This window comes from Dermacentor andersoni, chromosome 2, assembly GCF_023375885.2.
Source record: "Dermacentor andersoni chromosome 2, qqDerAnde1_hic_scaffold, whole genome shotgun sequence".
Classification (NCBI taxonomy): Eukaryota; Metazoa; Arthropoda; class Arachnida; order Ixodida; family Ixodidae; genus Dermacentor; species Dermacentor andersoni.
Genome location: NC_092815.1, coordinates 26,717,902 through 26,743,757, shown reverse-complemented (window position 1 = coordinate 26,743,757; position 25,856 = coordinate 26,717,902). Strand labels below are relative to the sequence as shown.

The 25,856-nt window shown below is 42.6% G+C and overlaps 1 protein-coding gene across 5 annotated transcripts in view; it reads right to left on the bottom strand.

The window, feature by feature from the left end:
• Window positions 1–3,008: 3,008 nt before the first annotated feature.
• Window positions 3,009–25,856, bottom strand: part of mrj (DnaJ heat shock protein family (Hsp40) member B6 mrj) — a 207,797-nt gene continuing 184,949 nt past the window's right edge. For 4 of the 5 annotated variants that reach the window (XM_055077329.2, XM_050189668.3, XM_050189667.3 and 1 more), the window contains 7 exons: window positions 23,606–23,734; window positions 21,690–21,799; window positions 20,573–20,875; window positions 13,964–14,050; window positions 11,637–11,730; window positions 8,743–8,859; window positions 3,009–4,695 (listed from right to left, as the gene is read on the bottom strand). In XM_055077329.2, coding sequence (XP_054933304.1) covers window positions 4,590–4,695; window positions 8,743–8,859; window positions 11,637–11,730; window positions 13,964–14,050; window positions 20,573–20,875; window positions 21,690–21,799; window positions 23,606–23,670 — 882 coding nt within the window. In that variant the 5' untranslated portion in view covers window positions 23,671–23,734 and the 3' untranslated portion in view covers window positions 3,009–4,589. The remainder of the gene's footprint in view (window positions 4,696–8,742; window positions 8,860–11,636; window positions 11,731–13,963; window positions 14,051–20,572; window positions 20,876–21,689; window positions 21,800–23,605; window positions 23,735–25,856) is intronic. The other variant, XM_050189669.3, reaches the window with a different exon arrangement.

Below are 25,856 nucleotides of genomic sequence, written 5' to 3'. Positions count from 1 at the left end.
TATGGAAAGAAGAATGATGGGTCTAACGTTAAGGGATAAGAAAAGAGCAGATTCGGTGAGGGAGAAAACGCGAGTTAATGATATCTTAGTTGAAAATAAGAAAAAGAAATGAGCATGGGCAGGACATGTACTGAGGAGGGAGATAACCGATGGTCATTAAGGGTTATGGACTGGATTCCAAGGGAAGGGAAGCGTAGCAGGGGGCGGCAGAAAGTTAGGTGGGCGGATGAGATTAAGAAGTTTGCAGGGACAACATGGCCACAATTAGCACATGACCGGGGTAGTTGGAGAAGTATGGGAGAGGCCCTTGCCCTGCAGTGGGCGCAACCAGGCTGATGATGGTTGATCACGCACCTTAATCCTCCTTTATACACCCTTAATTCACCTTAATCCCCGTTAATCCTTGTTCATACATCTTAATCCACCTTAGGCCACTTTAATATACGCTAATCAAGCTTAATCCTCCCTAATCCACCTTAATTCAATCACTAATTAATGATTAATTAACTTGGCTAATCAGTAATACCTTATAGATGACTGGACATGCTTTGGGTCGTTTCTGGCCTTCCTGGGTCGCGTGATATTTTCTGTTTACAACGCGACCTTGAAACAGAGATCTATAGACTTTCGCCTTAAAACCTAAAAAATAAAAAGCAATGTGGACTAGCTAACGCTCATCACCTGCAATACCACGAGTATACTTGCCGCTAATTTTTTCGTGGCCTGCATTGATTGTATGACTGACGCACACATCGACGTAAACTGAAAATAATAGCTCCTCTACAAGCCGCCATTTCCATTTTAAGTAAAACAGGCAACGTGTCCTAACAATAACGAAAAGTGCGATCGAGAAGCTGTATCATCGCTCAGAACTCTTCACAGCGGGAAACAACCTACAGTGCTGCATTTCCGACTGAATAACAAGAGTTGGCGACGTGCGAGGTCCTCGTTCTTGTTCGCTGGCGCTAAATATGCTTTCCAAGTCAGTTTACCAACACACCCAACAAACGGCAATACATTATGTTGCGTTTTTTCATTCTGCTTGTATCCATATGATTTGCACGCCTGCCTTTTCTTACCATGAATCCCTTTCAACTTGATCAACGACGGCCGGGCTTGGACTTTTCATTTTTAACAAGGAATCCACAACGACTCGGAGATTGTCTCTTGCGCCACACTCAGCAGAGGAGTCGGCCCAAGCTGCCGTGTACTACCGTGCTGGTCTTGATGGGAATTTGAGGGAAGTGCGATTAGAAAAATATATATTACGCAAACAAAATTATGCAGGTCCAAGTGAAATGTTGGAATCATCGTGAAGCAAAGAGGACCTTCTTTCAAAGACAGCGAAGCAGTATAAGCGAGTTCTCACTCTTCGTTGGATGTACTATGGGTCTGTACGCTGGCTATCCTTGGTGCCGATTCATCGTCGATGCCGCGTGCGCGTTCTCACCTACGCCCTTCACACGGGACGGCCGCTTCGGGGCCGAGCCCACGCGCGCTTCTCTCGATCGCGGCCGGTGGTCAGCTTTCAGTCTTTCCAACTTATGACGACGTCAGTTGTTCTCAGCATTATCTGCTGCAGACGCACAAGTTCACTTTTTGTCAGTTCCGATCGACGCACTAAAGGAGGCGCCGAGATGGAGTGGCGTTTTTCATTACAGGCGTCTTGGGCTTCTACAGAGCAAACCTGCCATTCCAGTCATCGACTGACTCGAAACAGTTGCTGTTCGACCAGTAAAAAAAAACTCTGTGCCCTTCCACTCTGTGAAGAATGACCAGCGAAGCTGTGATGCGCGTCCCTTAATGGCGAACCTCTACCACGGGTCGGCCCATCACTGCACCGTCTCCGGAATCGGCCCACGTATGGGTTTTTGCTTACGACACGAAAATTTCCTTGGACGGTAGAGGTATATAGCTTCGCTGTAAAAGGCTTGCATTACTCGAAAAGGAGCAACTCGACATGGAAAACATGGAGATATTTACTGCATATGCAGAATGGCCCGAGTACGACTTCTATGACGTCACAAGTACGGCACTTCGGTTTTGGCTTCGCTTCGGGCGAGAAAAGAGGGCGGGGGCACTTTGGCCTTCTACAGCAGCAACATTCTCCCGCTGCATAAATCAATGCAGTGTGTTGAAATAAAAGTCGAACCTTTACTCTAGCTCTTTGTGTCCGTTCAACCATAGTTACAAAATTTTAGTAGGAAACTGTCTTCTATTGGCGAGGCCTGGTAGTCCTACTCTACTCCTACCAGCTCATTAGCGCCAGTAAAATTGCAGTGGCAGAGGTAGGAGAGGACATGAAGGATGGCACAGAATCGGTAGGTACTAGTAGTCTCTGTAGACGATCCAAAACATTAAAGGCATCTTACGGTTCGCATGTGGATCTCAGTGATGAGATGGACCACATCATCTTGCAAGAGGTATTGCTCAACCTGAATGATGCAAGCATAAATGCAAGTTGGCCTGCTTGAATGGAAGATTGATATCGGGACAAAACATCGCCATTCAAATGCAAGGGAAATGTACTTGGCGAAATGCTGAAAGAAACTTGAACAAAGTATGCTGCCTTTAACAGAAAGAGAATTGATTCACAAATTCATGGTGTATACTTCAGAGCAGAACACATCGTCGTTTTGGACAAAAAGTAATGCAGTTGATGCAGCAATATTAGTTTTCGTTGCAGAGTCGCGAATTTGACAATTAGATTTTTGGCTATTTGTGAACTTCAGCCACAAAAATATCTGCATGTAGCCCTCTTTAATACAGCAAACTGCACACAAACCTTCAGCAGTGGCCAAATTAGGGCATTTATGCCATTTCACGTCCGAGAAGAGCAGTTCATAACTAAGGCTACCAATTAAGCAACTACGTATTAGGCAAACTGATAGGTTATTCTCAACAGCAATTACAAAGTAGGCATCAATTACCCTTTAGCATAACCTCGCCAGACATGTGTACCCCATGTCTCAAGTCCCCACTTCAAAATTGAAAAGACAAATAGGGAATCTTGGATGGCATATTAGTTTTATTTACAGACTGAACACACCTGCAACCTGACAAAGACTAAACACGTTCAGTGGTGTGCGCAACAATGGAACTTCGTTATAATTTAAAAGTAGCTAGTTTCACACAGGTTACATGTATTTACAGACAATATCAACTCCTGAACAAATATGCAACCCCCTTCTCTTTTTTTTGTTTCAAAATAAACTGGGTGTGCACGAGAAATGCTTCACAAACTTGAGGAACACATAGAGCAGAGAAAGCTCTGGCTTAGCTCGCACAAGGACTTGCACAAAAGCAGTGTGGAATGTTTTCACACGTATCGGTGATCCTTATAACAGCATCACAGAAAAAAAGCCAGGAGACTTTACAGCACACACAATACATGTCAAACAAGTCAAGACAGCAGTACGATAAAATAAAAGATTTAAAGAGAAGTAGCAAGTGATCTAAATGTGCCCTGCCCACACATTCAGTAGCCACAGTGCAACAAATAGAGAGACCACTTATTCACACATGAATGAATTAATTTTAGCATAAGTGGCCCCAATCCTACAACTACAGAACATAGCAGTCTTTCCAGATGTACAGTTTAGCGATTTACAGATGTACAAATGGCCCAAGTGGCCCATGCTGTGGTAAGCGCTGCACTTTTATTGTTACATGCCAACGGAGGACAAAAGATATATTTAACTAACATGTGCTGACCACTTCAATGTTCAGAAAATGCATGAAATTCAGTACCACAAGCGAGTTTTGGGGGAATATTAGGGACTAGAAACCAGATATGCATGCAGGCATAACAGGCACAACTGCAATGTAGCAAGCATAACTATTTTTCACTATCTTGTAAAGAGCCATTTGTGCAATGATAATCATGTCCTTGAGATCAGTGCAGGTGCCCTGCCTAAACATTACAAGCTCATAAGGACTGCAGCAGAAGTACTAAATTCAACAATATCCAATTTTCATGGGGGCAAGCATCCTAAATCCTATTTGCTTAAAACAGTGCACGAGAGCTCAAATGTGCCTCACCAGTGAAAGCACGTACCTTATCGATACTAAGTGCATTCTTTCTGCTAATTCTGCAAAGGGCAGGATGTGCTTTTTGTTGGCATCTTCCCTTCGCCGAACAAACTTCTGACATCAGCTCTTTCACTTGCTACCAGAGTGCATAACCAAGACCACACGAAACAAGAAGGGAAATGTTGGTCCCCAAAATCAACTGCATGAAATGAGCCACGAGGTGTATATTCATTTTGAAGAATTTTCAGCGCTTCGGTACTTGCAGAAAGAAAAACCAAATATGTATGAAAAAAAAGGGGGGGGGGGGGAATGAAAACGACGGAGGAAGAAAATCTGACAGCATGCACACACACAAACACGCATAGTCAGACACACATCTTTCAAGCTTCGAGTTGTCTTCAACCGCTGGCTGCTGCTGCCTTCGACCAAAGCGATCTCTCTCTCCGGTCATTCGAAACTGGAAGTGCCAAGTACTGCAGCAGGGGCCCCGCGTAGATTCTGCCAAACAGGCACAGCACACCGGGACAGCAAGAGCATTGGACAAACTAAACTCCTCTTCACTTGTGCTTATATCCCAGGGCTTGAACCTGGCCATTGACAGTCTTTTTCGTTAGGACACCATCCTCATGCACAGTGACCGTCTCCACGTCATTCTCCAGGACCCTGTGATGAAAGGGAAAGAGTTCCTCAGTACTCTGTGTAACAGAGCAAGCTTTGGCAGTTAAACAAGAGTTCAGTGCAGGGTCATCAGACAAACGCGATGTAGCTTGCATGAAAATGCAAGTTTTGACTGCTTTATCATTATTAGTAAATATTTAAAAAAAAACATTGTTTTTTATGAAAGCATGAATATTTGGCACAAATTATACAACTGTCCATAAAAAATAGTCTGTTCCTCAAGCAATAAATGTATTTTGCATACTAGACAGGTTGTGGACACAGCAAAACTAAGAAGTAAGCAATACAGTTGAACCTCATGTAACGAACCTCTATGTAACGAATTCCTGGATTTTACGAAATTTTTCAATTCCCCAACACATCCCCCGTTGAAGCCCATGTATAGGCGACCTGCATGTAACGAACGCATTGCGGCGGTTGACCTTGATGTAAAGAATTCGCGGCGCAGATCATCGAGCTGCATCTTGTAATGTTTTGCCCAAAATTCGACCCAGCAGTGCGCAACTTTAATGAATATTGTAATTGAATAATGAATAAGTATTGAATATGAATAAGTAAGTTTTTATTGAATAATGAATAAGTATTGAATATGAATAATTGAATAAGTTTTTATATCAAAGGTATATCAAAAGGTATCAAAAAGTATTGAATATGAATAATTGAATAAGTTTTTATATCAAAAGGTAAAGTAGACCGCGAGCAGAACGCTTGCAATCGCAGCAAACAAGCAAACCTTGGTGATGATGATGTTGAGCGCCGCTCCATGGCAAGCGTAGCAACTTTTAAGCTTTCATATTGTAGCTTGACACTAGGTGGCACTACTATGACAAATTCTTTGTGGTGTCTTGCGGCGCATTTATGATAAGCCTTCTTCATCAGCGTGCTGACATGCGTGTGCAGGCGTGTGTTTACGGTGTCGGTTCGTTACGATGAGTTCCGCTGTGAGGAAACGCAAAGTTTTGTCGCTTGAAGATAAGCTCTCGATTTTGAATGCGGTTACCGCCGGCAAAAAAAAGATGGATGTCGCTGCCCGCTTCAATATACCAGCCAGCTCCCTGTCAACCATTCTTGCTGCAGAACAAAGCATCCGCACTGTGATGGAGTCGGGCGCAAGTGCCAAGAAGAAAAGAATGAAGATGTCGACGTATGCTGATGTGGACAACGCCGTGTTTGCGTGGTTTTTGGGCAGACGAGCACAAGACGTGCCCATAAGTGGCGTGATTTTGCAGCAGAAAGCCATAGATTTTGCTTGCGTCCTGGGCCACGACGACTTCACGAGTAACAGCTGGCTACAAGGATTTAAAAGCCGGCATGGTGTCGTCGGAAAGGTTATATCTGGCGAGTCTGCCTCCACAGACAGTGATGCTGCTGCCTCATGGGTGGCCGAGAAGCTTCCCGGCATTTTCAGCCGCTATGAAGCTGTCGACACTTGTAATGCTGATGAGAGACGGCCCTGTTTTATCAATTGTTACCGATCCGCACGTTGTCACTAAAGGGAGAAGACTGCCGCAGTGGAAAGCAAAGTAAACTTTGCAAACGATTTTGCTTTGCGCCAACACTGATGGCAGCGACAAGCGAATCCCATTGGTTATTGGCCGCAATGCCCGGCAGATGTTTTAAAGGAACAAGGCGGATGCCAGTAAAATATGTGGCAAACTCCAAAGCATGGATGTCGCGGGCAATTTTTTCCGACTGGCTGAAGGAGCTCAACCAAGATGTCAAGCGACAAGGTCGCAGCATTTGTTTGCTGCTTGACACCTACTCCACGCACCATGTGGAAGGCCTACATCTTTCGAACGTCGAGCTGCAGTATTTGCCATTTAACTGCACTGCTCTCGTACAACCCTTAGACAAAGAGGTTATTAATAGCTTTAAATGCTGTTACCGGCCTCGATTGATACAAAAGATGCTCCTAGACATCTGCCTTGAACGGCCGACGAAAGTGGATATCTAACAAGCAATCAAAATGCTTGCTGCGTCGTGGCAAGAGGTCGGATCACAAGTGATCGCCAAGGCTCAGGTAAATCAGGCCATTCAAGCTACAGTCCCTGAAGACGAACCTTCAAGCCCACCCGAAGTCGCAGAAGCGTGGGATGAACTATGCATGAACGGTGGGGCGCCCGACGGTGTCGAACTGTGCGACTTTTTGTTCGTGGACAACAGCGCCGTGTGTACGGAAGAGATGACTGATGCGGCACTTGTGGAAACCGTTAAAGATAGCCTTGAAGGTGACGGTTCGTCAGAGCCTGGTACGTGTTGTGCAATGCCTGCTGCGAGGGAACTGATGGACAAGGTGGATGTTCTGTGCCATTTCGTCGACTTGCAGGACGATGAAGCAGCCCAGGATGCCTCAGTTTCCTTGGAGCGCCGAGTAGTGGCTTCGATCGGGCAAAAACAGCAAGCTAAGATTAGGCAGTTTTTCTCTATTAAATAAATTATTTGAATGGCGAGTTCACTTCAATTGATATCTGTCGCTTTTTTTATTTCGTTTAGGCATGATCCTTACCAGTCTTAACACAAAACTGCATGTAACGAAAACCTGGATATAACGAAAAATTGCAAACTTTTTTCAATTTCATAATATCCAGGTTTGACGGTATAAAAACACCAAAGTTAGCCTGTCACGATTATCAAAGTGTCTGCTTGCAATCGTAAGCTCGAAACATTTATTGCAATCCTGTCGTAGCAATAGAAAAGCTGTAAGACAAGCAACTATACAATATGCGCAATACAGTCAAACCTCAATATATCGAATACGGATATATCGCGTATATCGAACGCTTTCTACATCACCTAGAAAACTGCATGCATTTTTTATTTTTTATTTCGAACAAGGTTGGGCATAAAATGGATATATCGAACTCAGCCACCCCAGAACACATGTGCTGTGTTGACAGGAGGTGAGCTTTCCCGCAACACCCTAGAGGATAGCGGCGGCACGATCGGCCACCGATCCGAGGGTGCCATTTGAACATAGCAGCGTACACACGCGGTGGCCGTGGCTAGTTCGACCAAGTTTGACAATGTCAACGACGCATTACATTTGTCGCACTGACTACTGTTCGGTGCCGCGCTCTGCGCCTGCCGCGCCTCGCAAGAACTGGTGGTTTGCATCTGCAAAGGCGTGTGACGCAAAGATGCGGCGCACTCACTGGGCTCACTCATAGACACCTCAATTTGCAGACACCACTTGGTTATTGACAGTGGTACAAAATGCTTCGATTGACGGATGTGGAGATCGCAGCAGAAGTAGCGGCCAAACGAAGACGCTGCTGAGGTTGATCCAGCAAGCACTGATGTTGCCCCACTCCAGACTTCAACTGAGGCTGTAGTTGCTTCGGCCCTTCTTTCTACGTTGCTACTGCGGCGTAATACAGGGCACCGGCTATCTCTTGTGAATAGGTTCGACTATGTTGAGGACTCCGTGTTAAAGCTTGCAGCTGCCAGTAAGAAGCAGGCTACACTGCTGCAGTACTTTCAGCCAAATAAATCAATACTTTCTGTGAGGCTTCAAGTGAGTGTTTACTGCAGCACAATTGGGGCACGATCAGGGATCACTGTTCGGAGCGCGCAATTGGCCTAGGTCGCGCCGACTTCACATGGCTTACGAAGTCAGCACGACCTACGCTAGTTGCATGCGGCACAATTGACCACATGCCCCCGGCTGACGAATTCGGCGCGGCTTAGGCCAATTGCGCGCGGCGCAACCGAACACTCGCGCTCAGAACAACAGTCCCCGATCATGCCCTTGGTTCATTGATTGATTTGCAGAAGTTTATGATGTCTTTTTTACATTATTTTATATATTGGACTCTGGATATATTGAACTATTTCGCGATCACTGCACTGTTCTATATATAGAGGTTCGTCTGTATTTAACTACTTTCAAAGCAATCATGATGGAAAAGAGGTAGAATTAGAATGTTCCTACAAAATACTCATGATCAACCAATAACATGTCACTGACATAGAATAATTACCATGAAGCTACACATTATAGTGAACACCAACAAGGCTTATGCAACAACTTACTTCCTGGTCTCTATCTTTTTGCCATTGACAAACCGCGTAGACGTCGTTGTCTTGCGTACACCTGGCCGCACCGCTCCCATGTCTGTGCTGAATGTGGATGTTGTTACTGATGTGAAACTGCAAAGCAAAATGATGAGTTACAACATGTGGGCTAATGTCAGTTTGGCATGACACACTGCATATCAACTTTAAGTATACGACACTATCTTTCAAGCCCTGTTGAATTAAATACAGAAACTACAAACACTGTGGAAACAATGTGATTCACCGTCTTCAAATGGTCATTACATAATGTAATTTCATCCTTCCAATGTTAAAGTGTGGTAAGCCACATTCAAACATAAAGCCTCTGATGCCATCCACTAGGTGTGTCATAAGCAAGATTGTCATCATTGTTACATACTGACAAAAAAATTGCTGCCATTGTGAGGGATTAGACAAAGGCAGCATCTGGTAGCCAGTTACCTGGCTACCAGATGCTGCCTGAAATTCCAGACTACCAGACTACCAGAAATTCCAGAGTGTTGCTTCACTGGAATTTGACATGCAGAGCTCCAGCTGCGGGCAAATGTGCTACATGTTCAGTTCCAGCTGCAAGATATACACAAATGTGCAAAATTCAACACAGTGTTCAATGCAGCGACTTCAGCTGTGACCTTGGTCCACTTCTTGGCAGTCAACCATTTGTCCATGTTTCACACTACTGATTGAAACATATAAGTGCAGCACCTTCGCTTCACCAGTTACACAAAGACAGGTGAATGTGTACAGCACACACGTGGCTAGTTATACCAATTTTTCACACTCATGACCCACAGCCCCATCGTAATGAAATGCATCACTTGCCTAAAGCTATGCAGGTGACAGCAGTCATTTTTCACGAGCCAAGGATGAGATGCCACACAACTGTAGTTGCAATAATTGAATCGAGCTTACATCCAAATACTAATGCTAGTAAGGCCACACTTCGGCCATGCTATATGATCACACAAAGTACACAAGATAATGCAGCACCTTTAATTTGAAGGATGCTTGTCCAGATTAACCCGGTTTTTGCCATGTATCAGTTATCTAGCCTCTTTTGCGAAGCAGCCAGTAAAAAGTAGCAAAGAAAAAAAAAAAGACTGTTTAGGTAGTCACCATACATTTCTACCTGAATTAAAAGCATTTTGGCCAAGGAAAGATCATACAATTGAATAATTAACTATGATCTTACTGCATCTCTTGAAAAGCTGCTTTGCATCAAAGGCCAGGCACCCCAGCACTAGATTTGAAGTCACACTTGTAACATAGCACGGGGGTCCACTCGAGTGTAGCCCTGCCTTGCTCGAGTTGCTCCAAGAGCACTCTAGAGACACACATTGCACTCTAGAGTGAGCTCATTGCTGTTGCTCTACCCTAGGTGCCTAGGGATTTCTAGAGATGCACGTACCCAGTGCCACTGGGTAAGAGCCCATACATATAGTTGAATGCATCTACAATAAATGCCTCAACAGAGAAATGACCTGTACAATGGACTAATTAAGTCTGCGCTCAATCTCTATCTTTCATATGTATTGCAAATGTCTCTACAACAAAGAAATTTAGGCATCCCCGACAGCTGATTTGTTGCTTTAAAATGAACACAAGGTAGGAATTCTGCCACAACTTTCCGCAGATGTCAAAAAGGTACGTTCTACGCTAGCACTAACAGCAGCTATTGAAGAGCATGCCGATATGCAGCTGAACTACTGACTTCTCGAGGAATCGCTCAACTCGTATGCTGCTTGTCTCAGCATATAAGCAGTTGCAATGGCTGATGAATACATCGCAGTTGATGACAACCTGATGATGTAATCGTAACTGATAGTTAATTCGGGTTTAATGGCGCAAAAGCGACTAAGGCCATGCTGTGCCAGCAATCGTAACTGATGGCCAAGAACATCTTCAAAGCCAGCTATGGTGAAAACAATGTGAATGTCAGTGAAAGTAATAATCAAGGATTTTGACAGCAAGGGAGGTGATAGAGGCATTTGACAGTCTGCAGCATTACTTTGCTTAGCTCCTGCGTCTCACACCAGAGCATGCTGCAAATTTCTGCGCATTAATGTAGGCTGAAGTCGCACAAGAAGATTAGGGAGTTATTTCACCAAGTCTCTCTTGAATTCATGTTAAATAAACATTTGGTTTTGTTGAACAAGCTTAGTATGCTCTAGTGCGAGTGGCACAATGTTCACAACGAAGCAACCTGTATAACCAAAATTTTTTTTGAGGCACCGAGCACTTCGTTATGAAGGCGTTCAACTTTATACATATATACACGTATAGCCCCATAGGATACACACATCGCCAGTGAAGAAACTGTTCTCCACAGAATACTTTTACGATTCATAAAAACCTTTCTCTACCGAACTTTCTTGGTTTGTTTCCCTCTTGTTCATGTACTTAATGCTCCTATGGGATGCAAAATGACAAGAAAAAAAAATGTTGCTCCTGCAGTCAAGGACTCTCATCATTGCAGCTTTCACTTTGTAGTAGTCAATGACGCCTTTGTCATGCAAGCGTGGGAGCATGCCAAGATATTCGACCTGTCCTGTTGTGGGGAACCGAGCTTGCGTTCACAGGGCCATGTTATGCACCAAACACACAATGTGTATGTATGTGCACCACAGCAAATTCAATGAGACCTGTAACAGAGTGCACGTGTACGACAAACTTTTACACGCATTCTGCACTTGCTGGTGCAGCTATCCTTTACAGTGGTGGTGGGAATCCAATATGTGCACAGGATTTTTGGCATCATGCAAAAGGTCTGCAACATGGAAATGATCCAGCCCATCCAGATGTTGAGCTATATTTTGCTGTATGATCAGAAATATGCAGTGTGTGGCCCATAAACAAATGGAGCAACTCACCCATCAAATCCACCAAAGATGTCTGGAAAGCCAAGGTTTGGTATTGGAAAGCCAGAAAGGGGGAAGAAGTCGTCTCTCCTGTTAACCGCTGCAGCTGAAATGGCAAATATTAAGGAAGGCAAAATTATTACCACAGACTACCAATGGCCCACCTGTAACCTTAATTACCTACAATTCCACAAATGGCAGCATGCTCAAAAAAAAAAAAACTTCACTACTGGCAGTCAATTAAGGGCCAAATGGTGCACAATATACGCCACAGGATGTCTAATGTCATAAAAGCGTGAAAGGAGCCAACACTGGCAATGTTATTAGCAATAAAAAGAAAGCACTACTAAATATTAAGAGGACCCTTTAACACAAATCGATTTGGCACTGAAGTGTTTGTACAAAAGAAAGGAAAGGCTTCTGAAGGTTAGTTTGTCTTGGGCGAGTACTGCTTTAGTGTGCTAAATAATGAGGCGATGCTGCAGCTGTTCATGAAAGAACTGTATATAACGAAGTGATCTGCTAGAAAATGAACATAACTGATAAAGGGCTCCAAGCATGGCTTGGCACAGAAAATTTAGGAGTGTGAGGCTTGCCATTTATAAGTGACCCCCAATAAAAGGTGCTACAGCAGCTAGGCTAACTTAATAGCACAAATACATCTGTGGACAAAGCTCTGCCAGTGCTGGTAAATAAAACATGCCAAGAGAACAGTTGTAACACCAGAAAATGATTCTAAAGAAAAGTTAGACAAGCAAACTAATGTTATTGGCACCATAGACGGCGGACAGACAGCAGAGGGAAGCAAGCCACAACAGGAACACATCAGATGCACATTAGCATGGACGATTCACCAAGCAAGCTCGCACCCAGATAAGGAGCCACTCGCTATGAATTGAAGATCAAGGTCTACACAGCACATAAAATAATGGAGGCACCACTGCCATGATCGATTCTAAAATTAATAGGCATAATGAAAATATTCAGTTGCCATTGACATTTTAAAGAAATTAAAGAAAAATGTCTTCAATGCTACCTGTAGAATACAGTGGGGTATGAACAGCACTGCCGTAGGCAGAAAAGGAATAAATTCTGCAACAGCCAATACAGTTCCATCTTATGCACAGGGCAATTCATTCCTTTCTCAACGGCAAAAGCCATGTGGGACTTAGGACTTGGTGGCCATATTTGTAGTACAAAGGCTGCAGAGTGGCAAAGCCAGGAAGAAGCCTGTGGTCTCTCACTGGTAGGCAGCATGGGCCAAGAGTAGTGAGTAGCACCAGTCACCAATATCTACTAGTGGCCTGCTTCCTGTTTAAGAGAAAACATTACCTTCGGCACTTTTGCTTAGATACTCTGAATACACAAGTATATTGCTGCACTTGGCATCCACTGAACCAATTCTGATAAGGTCTCTTGCACTTAAAAGAGAAAGTCAGAATATACAAACTGTCAGCAGCAAATTATTGATTTAGCCTCGAATGTTGTAAAAAAATGGCTGAAAAGAGGAAATAAAAAAAATCCAAGGGATGATGTTTATGGCTAATCGGATATTCAAATTCAGTGAAAAGCACATATTACATTTCCAATGTGGATAAAACTGATAACTTATACACCACTCCGATATACTCAACTAATTTTTAAAACATAACTTTTGCAAAACTCATGTAAATACATTTCATGCAAACCGTACACTAGCAGAATCCTGTTTATCCCATTTAACCCCTTTAGGTATTCTAATTAATGCAATTCAAGGAATTGTGATATCTGCTTTTGGTGTAGTCTTACAGGTGTTAACTAAGAGGTATCTTTGAACGTAAGAAGGCATTCATTCTTTTTACCTACGACAGATGTCAGCCTTTGAAAGCCACATCTACATTCCATCAATACATTACATGCTAATCGCCAAGTTGTGCAGGCACCAGAATCGACGGTTCCCAACACCAAAGTTTGCTTCAGTCGAAACTGCACAGTTTACATTATAGTTTTATACAGCTAACTCTGATTCCGCAGATGTGCAGGAACTAATAGCCAAACAAACAAAGAACAAACAAACAAACAAACAGAAAAAGGACTGCCAGGGGTGCAAATGAAGGGGTACAGCCGACTAGGCAGCAGGAGGGAATTTGCAAACAGCCAACCAAACCCAGGAATACAGCCAGCCATGGTGTACTAAACCATACATGGGGCAGTGCTGACAACAAAAGCAGCAAGGTAGGGAGCATGTGTTGCTTTGCAGTGCAATAAAGCAGGGAGAGCAAAATAAACAAACATATGGGGCAGCAGGTGTGATGAGGATAACAGAAAAAGGGAGCAGCCTCTTGACCGCTTTTTCACACCTGAATGTCCGTGCAAGAAACGGTTACGGGCCGCAGCCCTGCGACCTCCACCCTCAACATTTGCCCGGTGGCGACTCAGAAGAGGCGCTGAAATCCAGAAGAGACGAAGAACCAGTGGCCAAGGAGAAAAGAAAAAAAAAAACTGCCCCTTTCTACAACAATTTCACTCTGTGCCCCTATTGTGCCCAAAGCTCCCCCACTCCTTCCCCTCCCCCCCCCCCCCCCCACTCAGTGGAAATGCACATGAGGAATGGTGGGATGCTGGTGCAAATCCTGCACAATGGACATTTTGCAAAATTCTGCAAATCAGGTGCCCTGGAAAGCTGATCCAGGCAAAAAATATTTCCTCAGTTGCCATTCTTGCACTTACCAAGGAGTTTTAGACATAGCATACCCAAGCATTTTTGCATACCTGGTGCCCTGCTTGCGTTCTTTTGTTCACATCTTTTCACTCGTTTGCATGCCTGGCAGTTTGAGTCCCCTAACTTTTGGTGCGAAAAACCTAAACTCCCCAATATTAGAAAAGAGTAGGAACTGTGCACAGCGCCTGGCACCCATAAGCTAGTGGGCACAGTTTAAGAGCACAAGCTCCTGACAAACAGTCTTGAAGGTAATGTGTTCAGAAGAAAAGGTGCAGGCTTGTATTCATAAAAGGGTCATTCCATGCCAAACGTCCCGACCCCAAAAGTGACCATCGCTGAAGTTCCTGAAAAAATTTGGGCTAGATGACTTTTGTGTGAATAAGGTTTCGCCAAAGCATTTTCGTCGAAAAAAAATTTGTGATCACGTGATCGCTCTTTGAAATTTCCGGGAAGAAGCAAAAGCTGGTTGGAGGTAATTTTTTTTTATTCAAGCTTGAAAGTAGGTACGATAATAAACTTTATTTTAGAACATTGTACTGGCATCCTTCTTTCATATTACGTTATAATTGAATGAATTTTAAAAATTTCCGGATTTATTTGGCTCAGTAAAAAATAAAAAAAAGTTGCGTTTTCAGACATTTCTTGCATAAACTGCGTTGACTTTTCAGCTGCAATAATTTTTCTGACTTTTTGCCTTTTGCTATATTGTATGTTAAAAATAATTCCCAATTATTAAGAAATATATTTTTTGAGAAAAATACCTCCGAAGTTGGAAAAGAATGACTTTTTGGCGAGATTCAGGCCACATTTAAGCATAAAGGCCCTCCAGATAAAAATATATCAGATAGGTCAATATACGCACCGGCCTCTTAGCTTGTGATATGGAAAGTTTCATTCGAGTAAATTTTGTTTGAAGCGAGAAATTATTTTTTGATGTCAGCAACCCATGTCATTAGTAGGCACTGCACACGTGCCACCGCTCTCCTTGTCGTCTCCGTATCGTCGTCTGCTTTCTCCTCCTTGTCTGCCGCCCAGCAGACGGCGGCTAGTATATATAACTACTGCAGATTAAAATTTTTGACGTTCTTTTGGTTTTTGCTCTTTCGGTGCTTAAGAAAACGCAAGGAAAACGGCTTTACATCCTTCTGGGGATGTTTGTTTACCCTTACCTCTGTATTCATGTGTTTCTCCGATGAAAATAGTGTGATCAGCTAACAGACGCACAAGGCGGCAGACGAGGCTTCCTGTGAGCGAATTTTAAGGGAATGCGTACAAACGTTGTCGCAACGAAGGAACATAGGAAAGAATATGGCACATAACTCGGTCCAACACCTTCAGAATGGATGCGAAATCCAAGCTCCAGTATCATGCCTTCCAGCATCAAAAGCCGTTTTCCTTGCGTTTTCTTAAGCACCGAAAGAGCAAAAACCAAAAGAACGTCAAAAATTTTAATCTGCAGTAGTTATATATACTAGCCGCCGTCTGCTGGGCGGCAGACAAGGAGGAGAAAGCAGACGACGATACGGAGACGACAAGGAGAGCGGTGGCACGTGTGCAGTGCCTACTAATGACATGGGTTGCTGACATCAAAAAATAATTTCTCGCTTCAAACAAAATTTACTCGAATGAAACTTTCCATATCACAAGCTAAGAGGCCGATGCGTATATTGACCTATCTGACATATTTTTATCTGGAGGGCCTTTATGCTTAAATGTGGCTTGAATCTCGCCAAAAAGTCATTTTTTTCCAACTTCGGAGGTATTTTTCTCAAAAAATATATTTTTTAATAATTGGGAATTATTTTTAACATACAATATAGCAAAAGGCAAAAAGTCAGAAAAATTATTGCAGCTGAAAAGTCAACGCAGTTTATGCAAGAAATGTCTGAAAACGCAACTTTTTTTGATTTTTTACTGAGCCAAATAAATTCAGGAAATTCTAAAATTCATTCAATTATAACGTAATATGAAAGAAGGATGCCAGTACAATGTTCTAAAATAAAGTTTATTATTGTACCTACTTTCAGGCTTGAATAAAAAAAAATTAGCTCCAACCAACTTTTGCTTCTTCCCGGAAATTTGAAAGAGCGATCACGTGATCACAAATTTTTTTTCGACGAAAATACTTTGGCGAAACCTTATTCACACAAAAGTCATCTAGCGCAAATTTTTTCAGGAACTTCAGCGATGGTCACTTTTGGGGTCGGGACGTTTGGCATGGAATGACCCAAAAGTGTTCTTGCATAAGATCATTATGCGAATGGCTGACATCAGGCCACCCAGTGCTGTAATAATGATAAGCGCAATGATGAGACGGTAAGAACATTTATGGGAAGGTGTGCCACCAGCTTGGCGTCCACTAGAATGATGTTCTCGAAAGTTATCACTAGAATATGTACCTACAATCAGTTTTATACTTAGCATGCAATGCTATGGAAGTGACAAAAGAAGTTCACAAATAAAAATGCATAACTCCACATATTTCATAGCCAAGTTTCACGGTCACACGTGTTCGTATGAGCCCAATGTCAGCCTGAGTATGATGTGCCATGATGAGCTGCTAATGCAAAGCCCAAAAAGAAAAACAACAAAATGTGAAATGATCTAAAACAGCATTAACTGGCACATATCACACTTTGTTGATTATTAAAGCATAGCACTTTTTTCCTTTATTACCGAGCCTAAAGAAATAACAATTTCATGTAATTGCTGGCAAAAAACATTTCTTGGTGCTAACGCAGCTACTGCATGAACTACAGAAGGGCCACGGATTGGGCGAATTGGTGTTCCATGGTAACAATAAAATTCAAACAGCGCTGGTCCTGTCGTCTAGGGCTGTTTGAATTTTATTGTTACTGCATTAAGTTTTGGTATGCTTTACATTGCACGCTATGTGTGAAATGGGGTATAGCTTCCAACTCATCCACCTGAACTGAATAGATGAAAATTCATTGCAGTAACTCTAGTTAAATGCTGCAATACTTTATGTCCAAATTGCAGAGAGAAAATAAACGTAAACACATTACCACCACTGTGCAGCTCTGTCCCACCTAGAGCACGAGGTCAGAAAAGCAGCCCGGTTTCACGACATTGTGGTTAAGTAGTGATTTGCCAAACAGCCAACTTGCAGAGTTTTTGCAAATTGTCCATTCAAATTAAAGGCACTTGCCACGAGTAGCCCTACACATTTTCCTTCATCTTGCATACTCAAAAGACACATTGCAAAATTCTAGAGAAATACATCCATAGGACTGTCTATTGACAATGACAGCAAACCATGATGGCTTCTTTTGCAAAGAATATTTACACACGTGGTAGTTAAACAGTGTGAATTTGTAAACAAAAAGGAATGGAACTCAGCGACAGATCCACACACACATCCATGTGTTCCAGCAGGTGTCAAATTATATTGACCAATCAATGTCAATCAGATTAGATGACTTTCAGGACAAAGTACTCTTGAAATTCATTGTACAATAACAAAAAAAAAATTGCATCATACAAAGAACATGCTAGAGAAAGTTGCTAATATGCAACTGGTTAAACAATATTGTCTGACCCTTCATATGAAGTTATTTTTCACATGATGCAGTCCAGCAGAAAGCAGGAAAAGCTAATGCCAATAAAGAAATATTTATCTGCATATTCTGAAGAACTGACAGGATGTATGAATCGTAACCTGTTGATGTTTCACATGTGCTTTCATGCCGACAGTAAATTAAAAGAAAAAAAAACTCCCCGTGGTTCTTGCCACTTGTACAAACTTTAATCAGGGGAAGGCCATTCAAAGAATGAAGAACACCACCGAATCATTTTAGACTAGTATTCTTTTAAAGCTATATTTAAGTCTGGCAGAAAGTGTGATTACTAGCAAATAAAATGAAGGTCAACTCCCTTCTTAAGTTTTCCATCCAAATTGCAGCGATGATAGGGAGATGCAATGAATTTCACTGTTATTTCTTTGAAGTAACCTTTTTTTTTACACTGAAGAAATTCCAAGAACTTGACAAAATTTTTGCCTTTTCCATCTTTTGAACACAATGCTATCTTTACTCACAAACAGCATTGAGAAAACATAAGTGTGGAGTTTCACATCCTGTAACAATATTGAGGGACATCTAGGGATGTTTGAATTAACTTTGTTTTCCTGAAGTTCTTAACAACCACCTAAATCTGAGCAATCAGTTCTTGCATTCTGCCCCCTTTAAAAAAGCAGCTGCTGAGGCCAGGAATTGAACGTGTGCAATAATGTGGTATCACTTTTCTTTGGTCGATGGCTTGCCATTCCTCAAATTGTAAAGACTGGCCTATTTTATATTCATAAAGTGCTATCTACCAATTGAAGCCAGAATCTATTTTCAGGTTCCTTAACACTAACTTGGTCAAACTTATTCATTAAAGTAGCAAATGCACACTGACTTGCATTTCACAATGGCTAAAGAGCTACTAAATAAGCGATCGCCTAATAGCTAAATTCCACGAGCACTGCAGCACTGGTCGTGGCATTGTTAAAGTTATGTTGCAACAGAGGTGTCGGAACTCTAGCAAGCACACTTGAATACAACCCCTCACTGCCTTCACTTGACAAGATTGAGATAACCATGAATGTGGACAGAAAAATAATGTGGCGAGGAGGGGGGGGGGGGGGGGCACGTCACTCATCATCCCATCATAAAATTCCTCACCTTGCAAGAGCTGCATGCAACAGCAAAAGCGCTATTCTACCACATGTACGGAAATGAGCACTACCAGGTGCCATGCCTCTCAGATGTTTAATAAGTGATCCCAAGTGGTAAAATAATTAGAAAGATCATTGCCATATGAAAAATGAAAAGGCATCTTTTTAACCAAACATGTTTCGTAAAAATCTGAAAGGTGAATAAGCTTCATGAAAGAAAACATACAAAAAATGGTCATCGGCCTAACAGCAGCAGAGTTCTGTGTCAAGATAATGATTACCTACAGATGCTACGTTCTGCTTCACCTGCAAGAAGTGAACATGATGGGCTCTGGTGGGCCTATTGCTGCTACCATGGAGCTATCTATCCAGATATCCTCAACTGCTAGTTTTGCAACCCAGGCAAGCATGCAAAATTTTTAACTTTGATCTTCTGCCAAGATGTCTCAATAAATTTCAATGAACAATGCTTTGCGGTACAGTCAATGCCAGCAACTCAGGCCGCATGGTTTACATTCAGCAGCTCCTGCTGAGAAAACACGTACCTGCAACGACCTGAATTTCAACTCTAACATGAAAGATTTAGTGCTTACTGCTGCTTTGTTACCACTCATATTTCGCAATGAGATAGCACTTTGTTTTCGTTAGCGTCATTCACTAAAACAATTGCCACTTTTGCATGCTTTGTTTATAGCTTGTTCATATTGTGCAGCGTGCAGTCTCGTCATGCTTCGAGGTGGGCGTTCTGCATTCCTCGTGACAAATTTCAGCCAGGAACATCGGCACGTATTTCGGCCTGCAGCTATCGCTTTCAATGAGCCCATAGCGAGTGTTGTTGAATCCTATGCGTCTATGACAATGGACGGCCCAGCACAGACACTCAGCAACATCGATATCAATTCAGACTTTTCGAAGGAAAACCAGAAAGCGCAGCTTAAATTGTTACTTTGGTTCAAGGAGTGCTTCAGATCTTCTCCTAAGGTACGCCAGACGCCCCTCACGAGACACCGTATAATCACGTGTGATGATTCTCGTCCTAGACGACAACTGCCTTAGTGCACTTCGGCGAAACAGTGCAATGTGATTAATGCACAAGTCAGAGGAATGCTTGACAATGACGTCATACAGCCGCTTTTCATATAATAAAAAAATATTATAAAGAAAAGCTTAGCTTTTGTACTCACCAACTCAGAAGCAAACCACAAATAACTAAAATCCTTTCGCTGCCTCTTCGCGCCTAAACTGGCACCAACTAGCCTAATAATGATGTGAGGTGTTTTACTGAACAATGTAAACCAAGAAATATGATCCTGTTGCAAAATCCGAGACGGAACAAAGCAGGTCACTGTGCTTTCAGGTGTTGCACATAAGCAACAAGCGTGTTTTTTTTTTTTTTTTTTCGTTGAGGACGCACATGCAACGAGTAGTTGATTCAAGAGCCACCCTATTAGACATTCAACAGTGCATTCCAGACAAATGTGTCTTGTACTGTACAAACGCCTCCAAACTGAAATGTGTACAGGCTCATTCTCTCTGACAACTCCTAGGAGAAGCGGAAGTCAGACTTACAGTGCCCATGCCTGGCTTGGTTGTGGTGATGCTGTTGTGGACGACCGGTGTTGGTGGCCGTGTATGGGTTGTCAAAAAACATGTGGAATGAGTCTGTGCCAAAGAACTCCCGGAATACGTCCTCCGGGTCCCGGAACGTGAAGCTGAAGAATGGTGCGGTAAACCCATCGTCGAAGAATCCACCAACACCACCCATGCATCCATTGAAGTGATGGTGGCTGTGGCGGGCACCTGACCGCATACCGCCAGCACTGCCGTTCAGGCCTTCCTTGCCATACCGGTCGTACACTTTGCGTTTTTTGTCTGGCGAGGAAAAAGAAACAGTGTCACGAAATCCTACAGGAAACTTCTAAAAGACCTTACGCACATAACCTAAATTCAATAGGATGTGTGCCTGGTTCATGCACCGACAGCAACAAGCTCCGTCAAGCACCGCACTTTCCCGATTGTTGCAAAAAAGTTGGACATCATTGCAGATATAAAGTGCAAAATGAAGCAAGCAGATGCTGCCAGGAAATTTGGGTTGTACAGAAAGACGATCGGGGGGATTTGGACCCAACTAGAGAAGCTGTTAAAAGAAGTGCCAATCGGAGTAAGCAGATCGAAACTGCACAAGTCATCCCATCGTGCCTTAGAAGAGGCGCTTTGACTAGTCCATCTGTACAGATAAATTATTTAGACGCAAGTAGACGCCGTCAAAATTCACGATGTCACAGCAAGCTGATGCAGGAACTCCAAGGCAGCAGCACCCATCGTTTGGTCAGTGCATTTTCTGCCTTTTCAAGCCTACTTTTAAGAGTAAATGTGGCCCTTTCTTTTCTGGCATTGTAGAAGGGTGATTTACTGATAAAGCTCAAATTACTCCCCTCTTTAGTGTCCCTTTAACTTACTCTGGCAGCATGAGAAAGAAGTACCATTCTTACGACAACCGACATATTATGAAAGCCAAAAAAAAACTGCAGCAAAACAGGCTATTGTACATGCAATAGTGCACACACTAAAATGGAGAAAACACATCAGCCTCCTGTCTTTCTAACGAGCCAAATCTAAGATAAATATGGCAGATAGCGACATGTCATGTGAAACTGTAATGGTGCTTGATCAATGGAACACTGACCATCTGAAAGAACTTCATAAGCTTCTGAGATTTCCTTGAATCGCCGCTCAGCTTCTTCCTTCTTTTCAGGATTTTTGTCAGGATGCCACTTCAAGGCCAATTTTCTATACCTGCAAGCAGGAAATTGCATTAGCCATAGTAGGCAGAAAGAAATAAACTCAATGCAGATGTTTCAAAGAAGCTCAGCAGCGCCAGCATGTTTAACACACACTTGACACAAGCACTGGATGAACAGTTACAGCATACATATATTGACTAATGTAACAGTAACTTGTATCCAATATCAACAGAAGAGAACACAACTTGTTAAGAGCAATATCCTTTTATATAGCAGGAGTTATATATGATAAATAAAGCATCCAGACTATCGTATGCATCGCCAGTGCTTCACCAAATTTATTCCGCTAGAATAGCAGCTCGGGCTTGTTGGTTTTCCATCCTGGTGTTAACAGCACAAAATGTAGACGGACACAAGACGAGAAGATGACACCACAAGCGCAGTGTTTCATCGTTTATTTGAAAGAAACACGGCTTCTTATACCATTGCCCACACGTGTCGCAGTCACGTGATTACACATCATGTGAAACGCACTTTCTTTACACTCAAGATAGTGGGTGTACGTGCAAAAGCTCAAGTTCTTTTTTTGTTAGTAACAAGGATGGCGTGCTAACACATTGGTCACTAAGTCTGGCAATCTCGGCTGCCTCAATTATCTCCCGAACCAGCTGGCCATTGTGTTTCTTCAGCACTTCACAGCGTTTGAATTCTGCGGCACAAGCTTTAGAGGGGCTCTCCCTGACATGGATACCTAGATTCCTGGTAGCCTGCTTGACACTAAGTTTATGTTTCTTTAGTCTTTCGTTTGTCCGAACAAAAATTTGCCAAATTTGCTTTTCAGTCATCACTGCATCAAGCAACTACGCTAAGTAACTATGCCAACAATTTAATTTACGACTAGTAAAGAAGGCAATAAAAATCTATATGTAACGAAGACAAGCTGTGCATTGCACAGCTATTAAAGAGTCGCAACAATTCTAGCAAACAAGAGAAAAATCACAATTCCTTCAACGAGTTTAATGTCTCCAAAATCACAGAGGCCACGAGAGACACAGTTGGCAGCTTAGGATAAATTGTGACTACTTTCGGTTCTTAAACATGAGAACATGTTACTGGGCTAGTTAGTGCAGAACAGTGAAATGCTCCATCTTTGTGTGAAACAGATGACCACAGAAGGAATAAACACATAGAAGGGACAGGCGTTAACTACCAGATGTTTATTAAAAACTACTTTATGTATGTAAAATGTTTCACGGGAGCAATGCGCAAGATTTCCTGATGTGGCAGCAAGAGCGTTTTGTACAGGCCTGGCACTTCACCAATGACTGTGCTGGGGAAAATTCCCTCAATGAACGTTGAGAAAAATGGCGCTGTTCATTTAAGCGGCCGTCTGTACACCTGGGTATGTGCCTCGCTTTGGGGAAGATACAAAATTTAGATAAGAGCAAAATGTAGTAGTACACAAGTTAGTGGAAGCTTTCTCCATTAAAAGCAAAGAACTAGCGGGTAGAAACTAAGTAATACGGCGGTATCACTACGAGAGAAATGCAACATGCCGGACTTGCACGTGGGCCAACACTTCAGCAAGGTGTGCTCATGTGAATACCATATATGATTGATCCCTGGATTTCAAATAAACAGTTGGTAGTCAAACGTCTGTCACACTGATGTGTGTATTCCTTTTGTGGTCGTATCTTTTGCACAAAAGTCTAGATATTTACCATTCTTAACATGCACTGCGATACACAAACACTCACATTCCATCCCCATTGCAACTACACCTTAAAATCCCCTTCACGTGGCAATGCATGGTCTTGATGTGCGCGAACAAGCTGCTGAAAAAGAAATTCATACTTACGCCTTCTTGATATCATCAGTGGTAGCACTCCTGGAGACGAGGAGGACTGCGTAGTAGTCCACCATGTCTCGACCGTCTGCTTTCGAGGTTGAACAGAAGTGGAGGAACTACACCACCTGCTGCCTCAACCTGCATCACACGAAGTTCCATAAGACATCTGCAGGCCACTTTTCACTTGGCAATGCAAGAATACACACTTGCTAACGTATAATTTGTTGTCAACTGAAACACACTGGAAAACAGTGTTGAATGACCACAGTAGACATATTTCTGATCTTCATGAGGAACCAGCATAAGCATGCATCTGGGCGCTCACTGCTATTATATTTTCAATAATGTAGCTTTACTACTACACATTCCCAATTTATTTCAAGAATGACTTGCCCACTACATGGGACGACTCCCCAAGCAAGGGGCAACTTCATTTTAAAGAAAAGCCGGACAAAGATAAACTATGAGAATAGAAGACTAATTTGGAGACAGAGCATGAAATTGCATTCTACCCGTAATTTGGATCTTAATTGCTGCATGCTGTTTCTCCTGCTTCATGAATGGACATAGCTACTGTAACAGATTGCTCAAAAATAGTCTTGAGCATACCATTCTCCCTTTACAAACCATTTTTGTAAGTCTCATGGCACTTTGGGACATTTTTTATAATGGTTGCCGAACAGAACACATACCGTCCCCAAAAAGCAATGCACAGTGTCGGTTAATTGCACATGAGACCACAGGTGGACCTTCTTTCATCATTATGGGTCAGCAACTTAGCTTTATTGAACACTATCATATGAAGTTCAACAAATTTGGCACCGTTCAACAATATGGCACCGCAATATGCAATATGAAGTTCAGCAATACGGCACCGAACCCACAACCTTTGCGGTAGCTCAATTGGTAGAGCATCGCACGCAAAATGCGAAGGCTGTGGTTTCGGTTTCCACCTGCGGCAAGTTGCTTTTTCATCCACTTTAATTTCCATTAATTTATCGTTTCTTTATTTCACTTATTAAGCACAAGTAATTTCCCCTATGCTGTACTTGGTGTCAGTGTTTGTTGGCTTCTTATGATATAATTAATAAAAATCGGGCCCCTCGGTTAACCCCTTTTTTTCTAGTTCTCTCGTGTCATGCGTTTCCTTCCTCTAAAAACTTAACTATCATTTTAAAGAAAAAACCTACATTTATATACTCAGGGTTAAGGACTCTACTGCACTTAAAAGAAGCTTTCAATTGCTCTACAACCTAAGACTGCGTGTTTCAAGTAACAGTAGCCCTTAGGCACAGCATTTAAGTTTTGAGATCATCATGCAAAGCAACACAAGGAATGTGGGCTCCCAAATGGCTCGAAACCACCTGAAGTTTTAGCATGCACTTGCATCCAAACGCATGAACACTTTCATCATTCCACTCCTACAAAAATATAACCCCCACATGGATGGATGCTATGAGCGTCCCCTTTGGAATGGGGCGGTGGGTTGCACACCAAGCTTGTGATGTTTTATTGCCTAATTTCCTACTTATGTTAAAAAAGAAAACGAATAAACCTACAGTGAATTCCCACACCCAAGTTATTGAACACCTATTGTGAACTTTGTTTTTGTACACCTGTGTTGTTTGTCGTTTCCCTACTTTCCTTCCACCAATCTTCCAATCGCCTGTGAATAATCTACTGCAGACATGTTTACCTTTCCCCTGCTCTCGCTGAACCCAAGGGCTTCAAGGAGGCCAATGATTTCTAAATCGACTGCTGGGCAGATATCTTCACAGTCTAATAAAACACGCCCCATCGTTTCCCTATCTTTACTGCAGCAAGCACATGCTTCTTCCTTCTTATCTCTCAATGTATAAGTGCGTGTTCTAAGACATCCTGATCTTGCTTCGAAAAGTAATGCGCTTCCCTAGGTACTAGGGGCTTTACTAGCCACTAATCAAATGTCCCACCTTGTGCTTAGCCGCAGAACTAGGAGCAACTAAGAAGGAGGGCATGCCAGATTTATTCCAGCAACTATGTATGTGCTCTAGTGCCATAATATACAATTTCACTTGCTGCACATCTGACTAGATATGTAAAATATTGCCAATGTTTCAGGGGTCACACTGAACATGAACATGCCAGAAATGGGAACAAAATGTACCACAAGTTAATACACCCTGCCACAGATATTGTGCACTTTGGCCAGTACAGCGCAAGAGTGGAAAGCTGGGATAGTCTAAATACTAATGGTAATGAAACGCAAACAAAGCAAGAA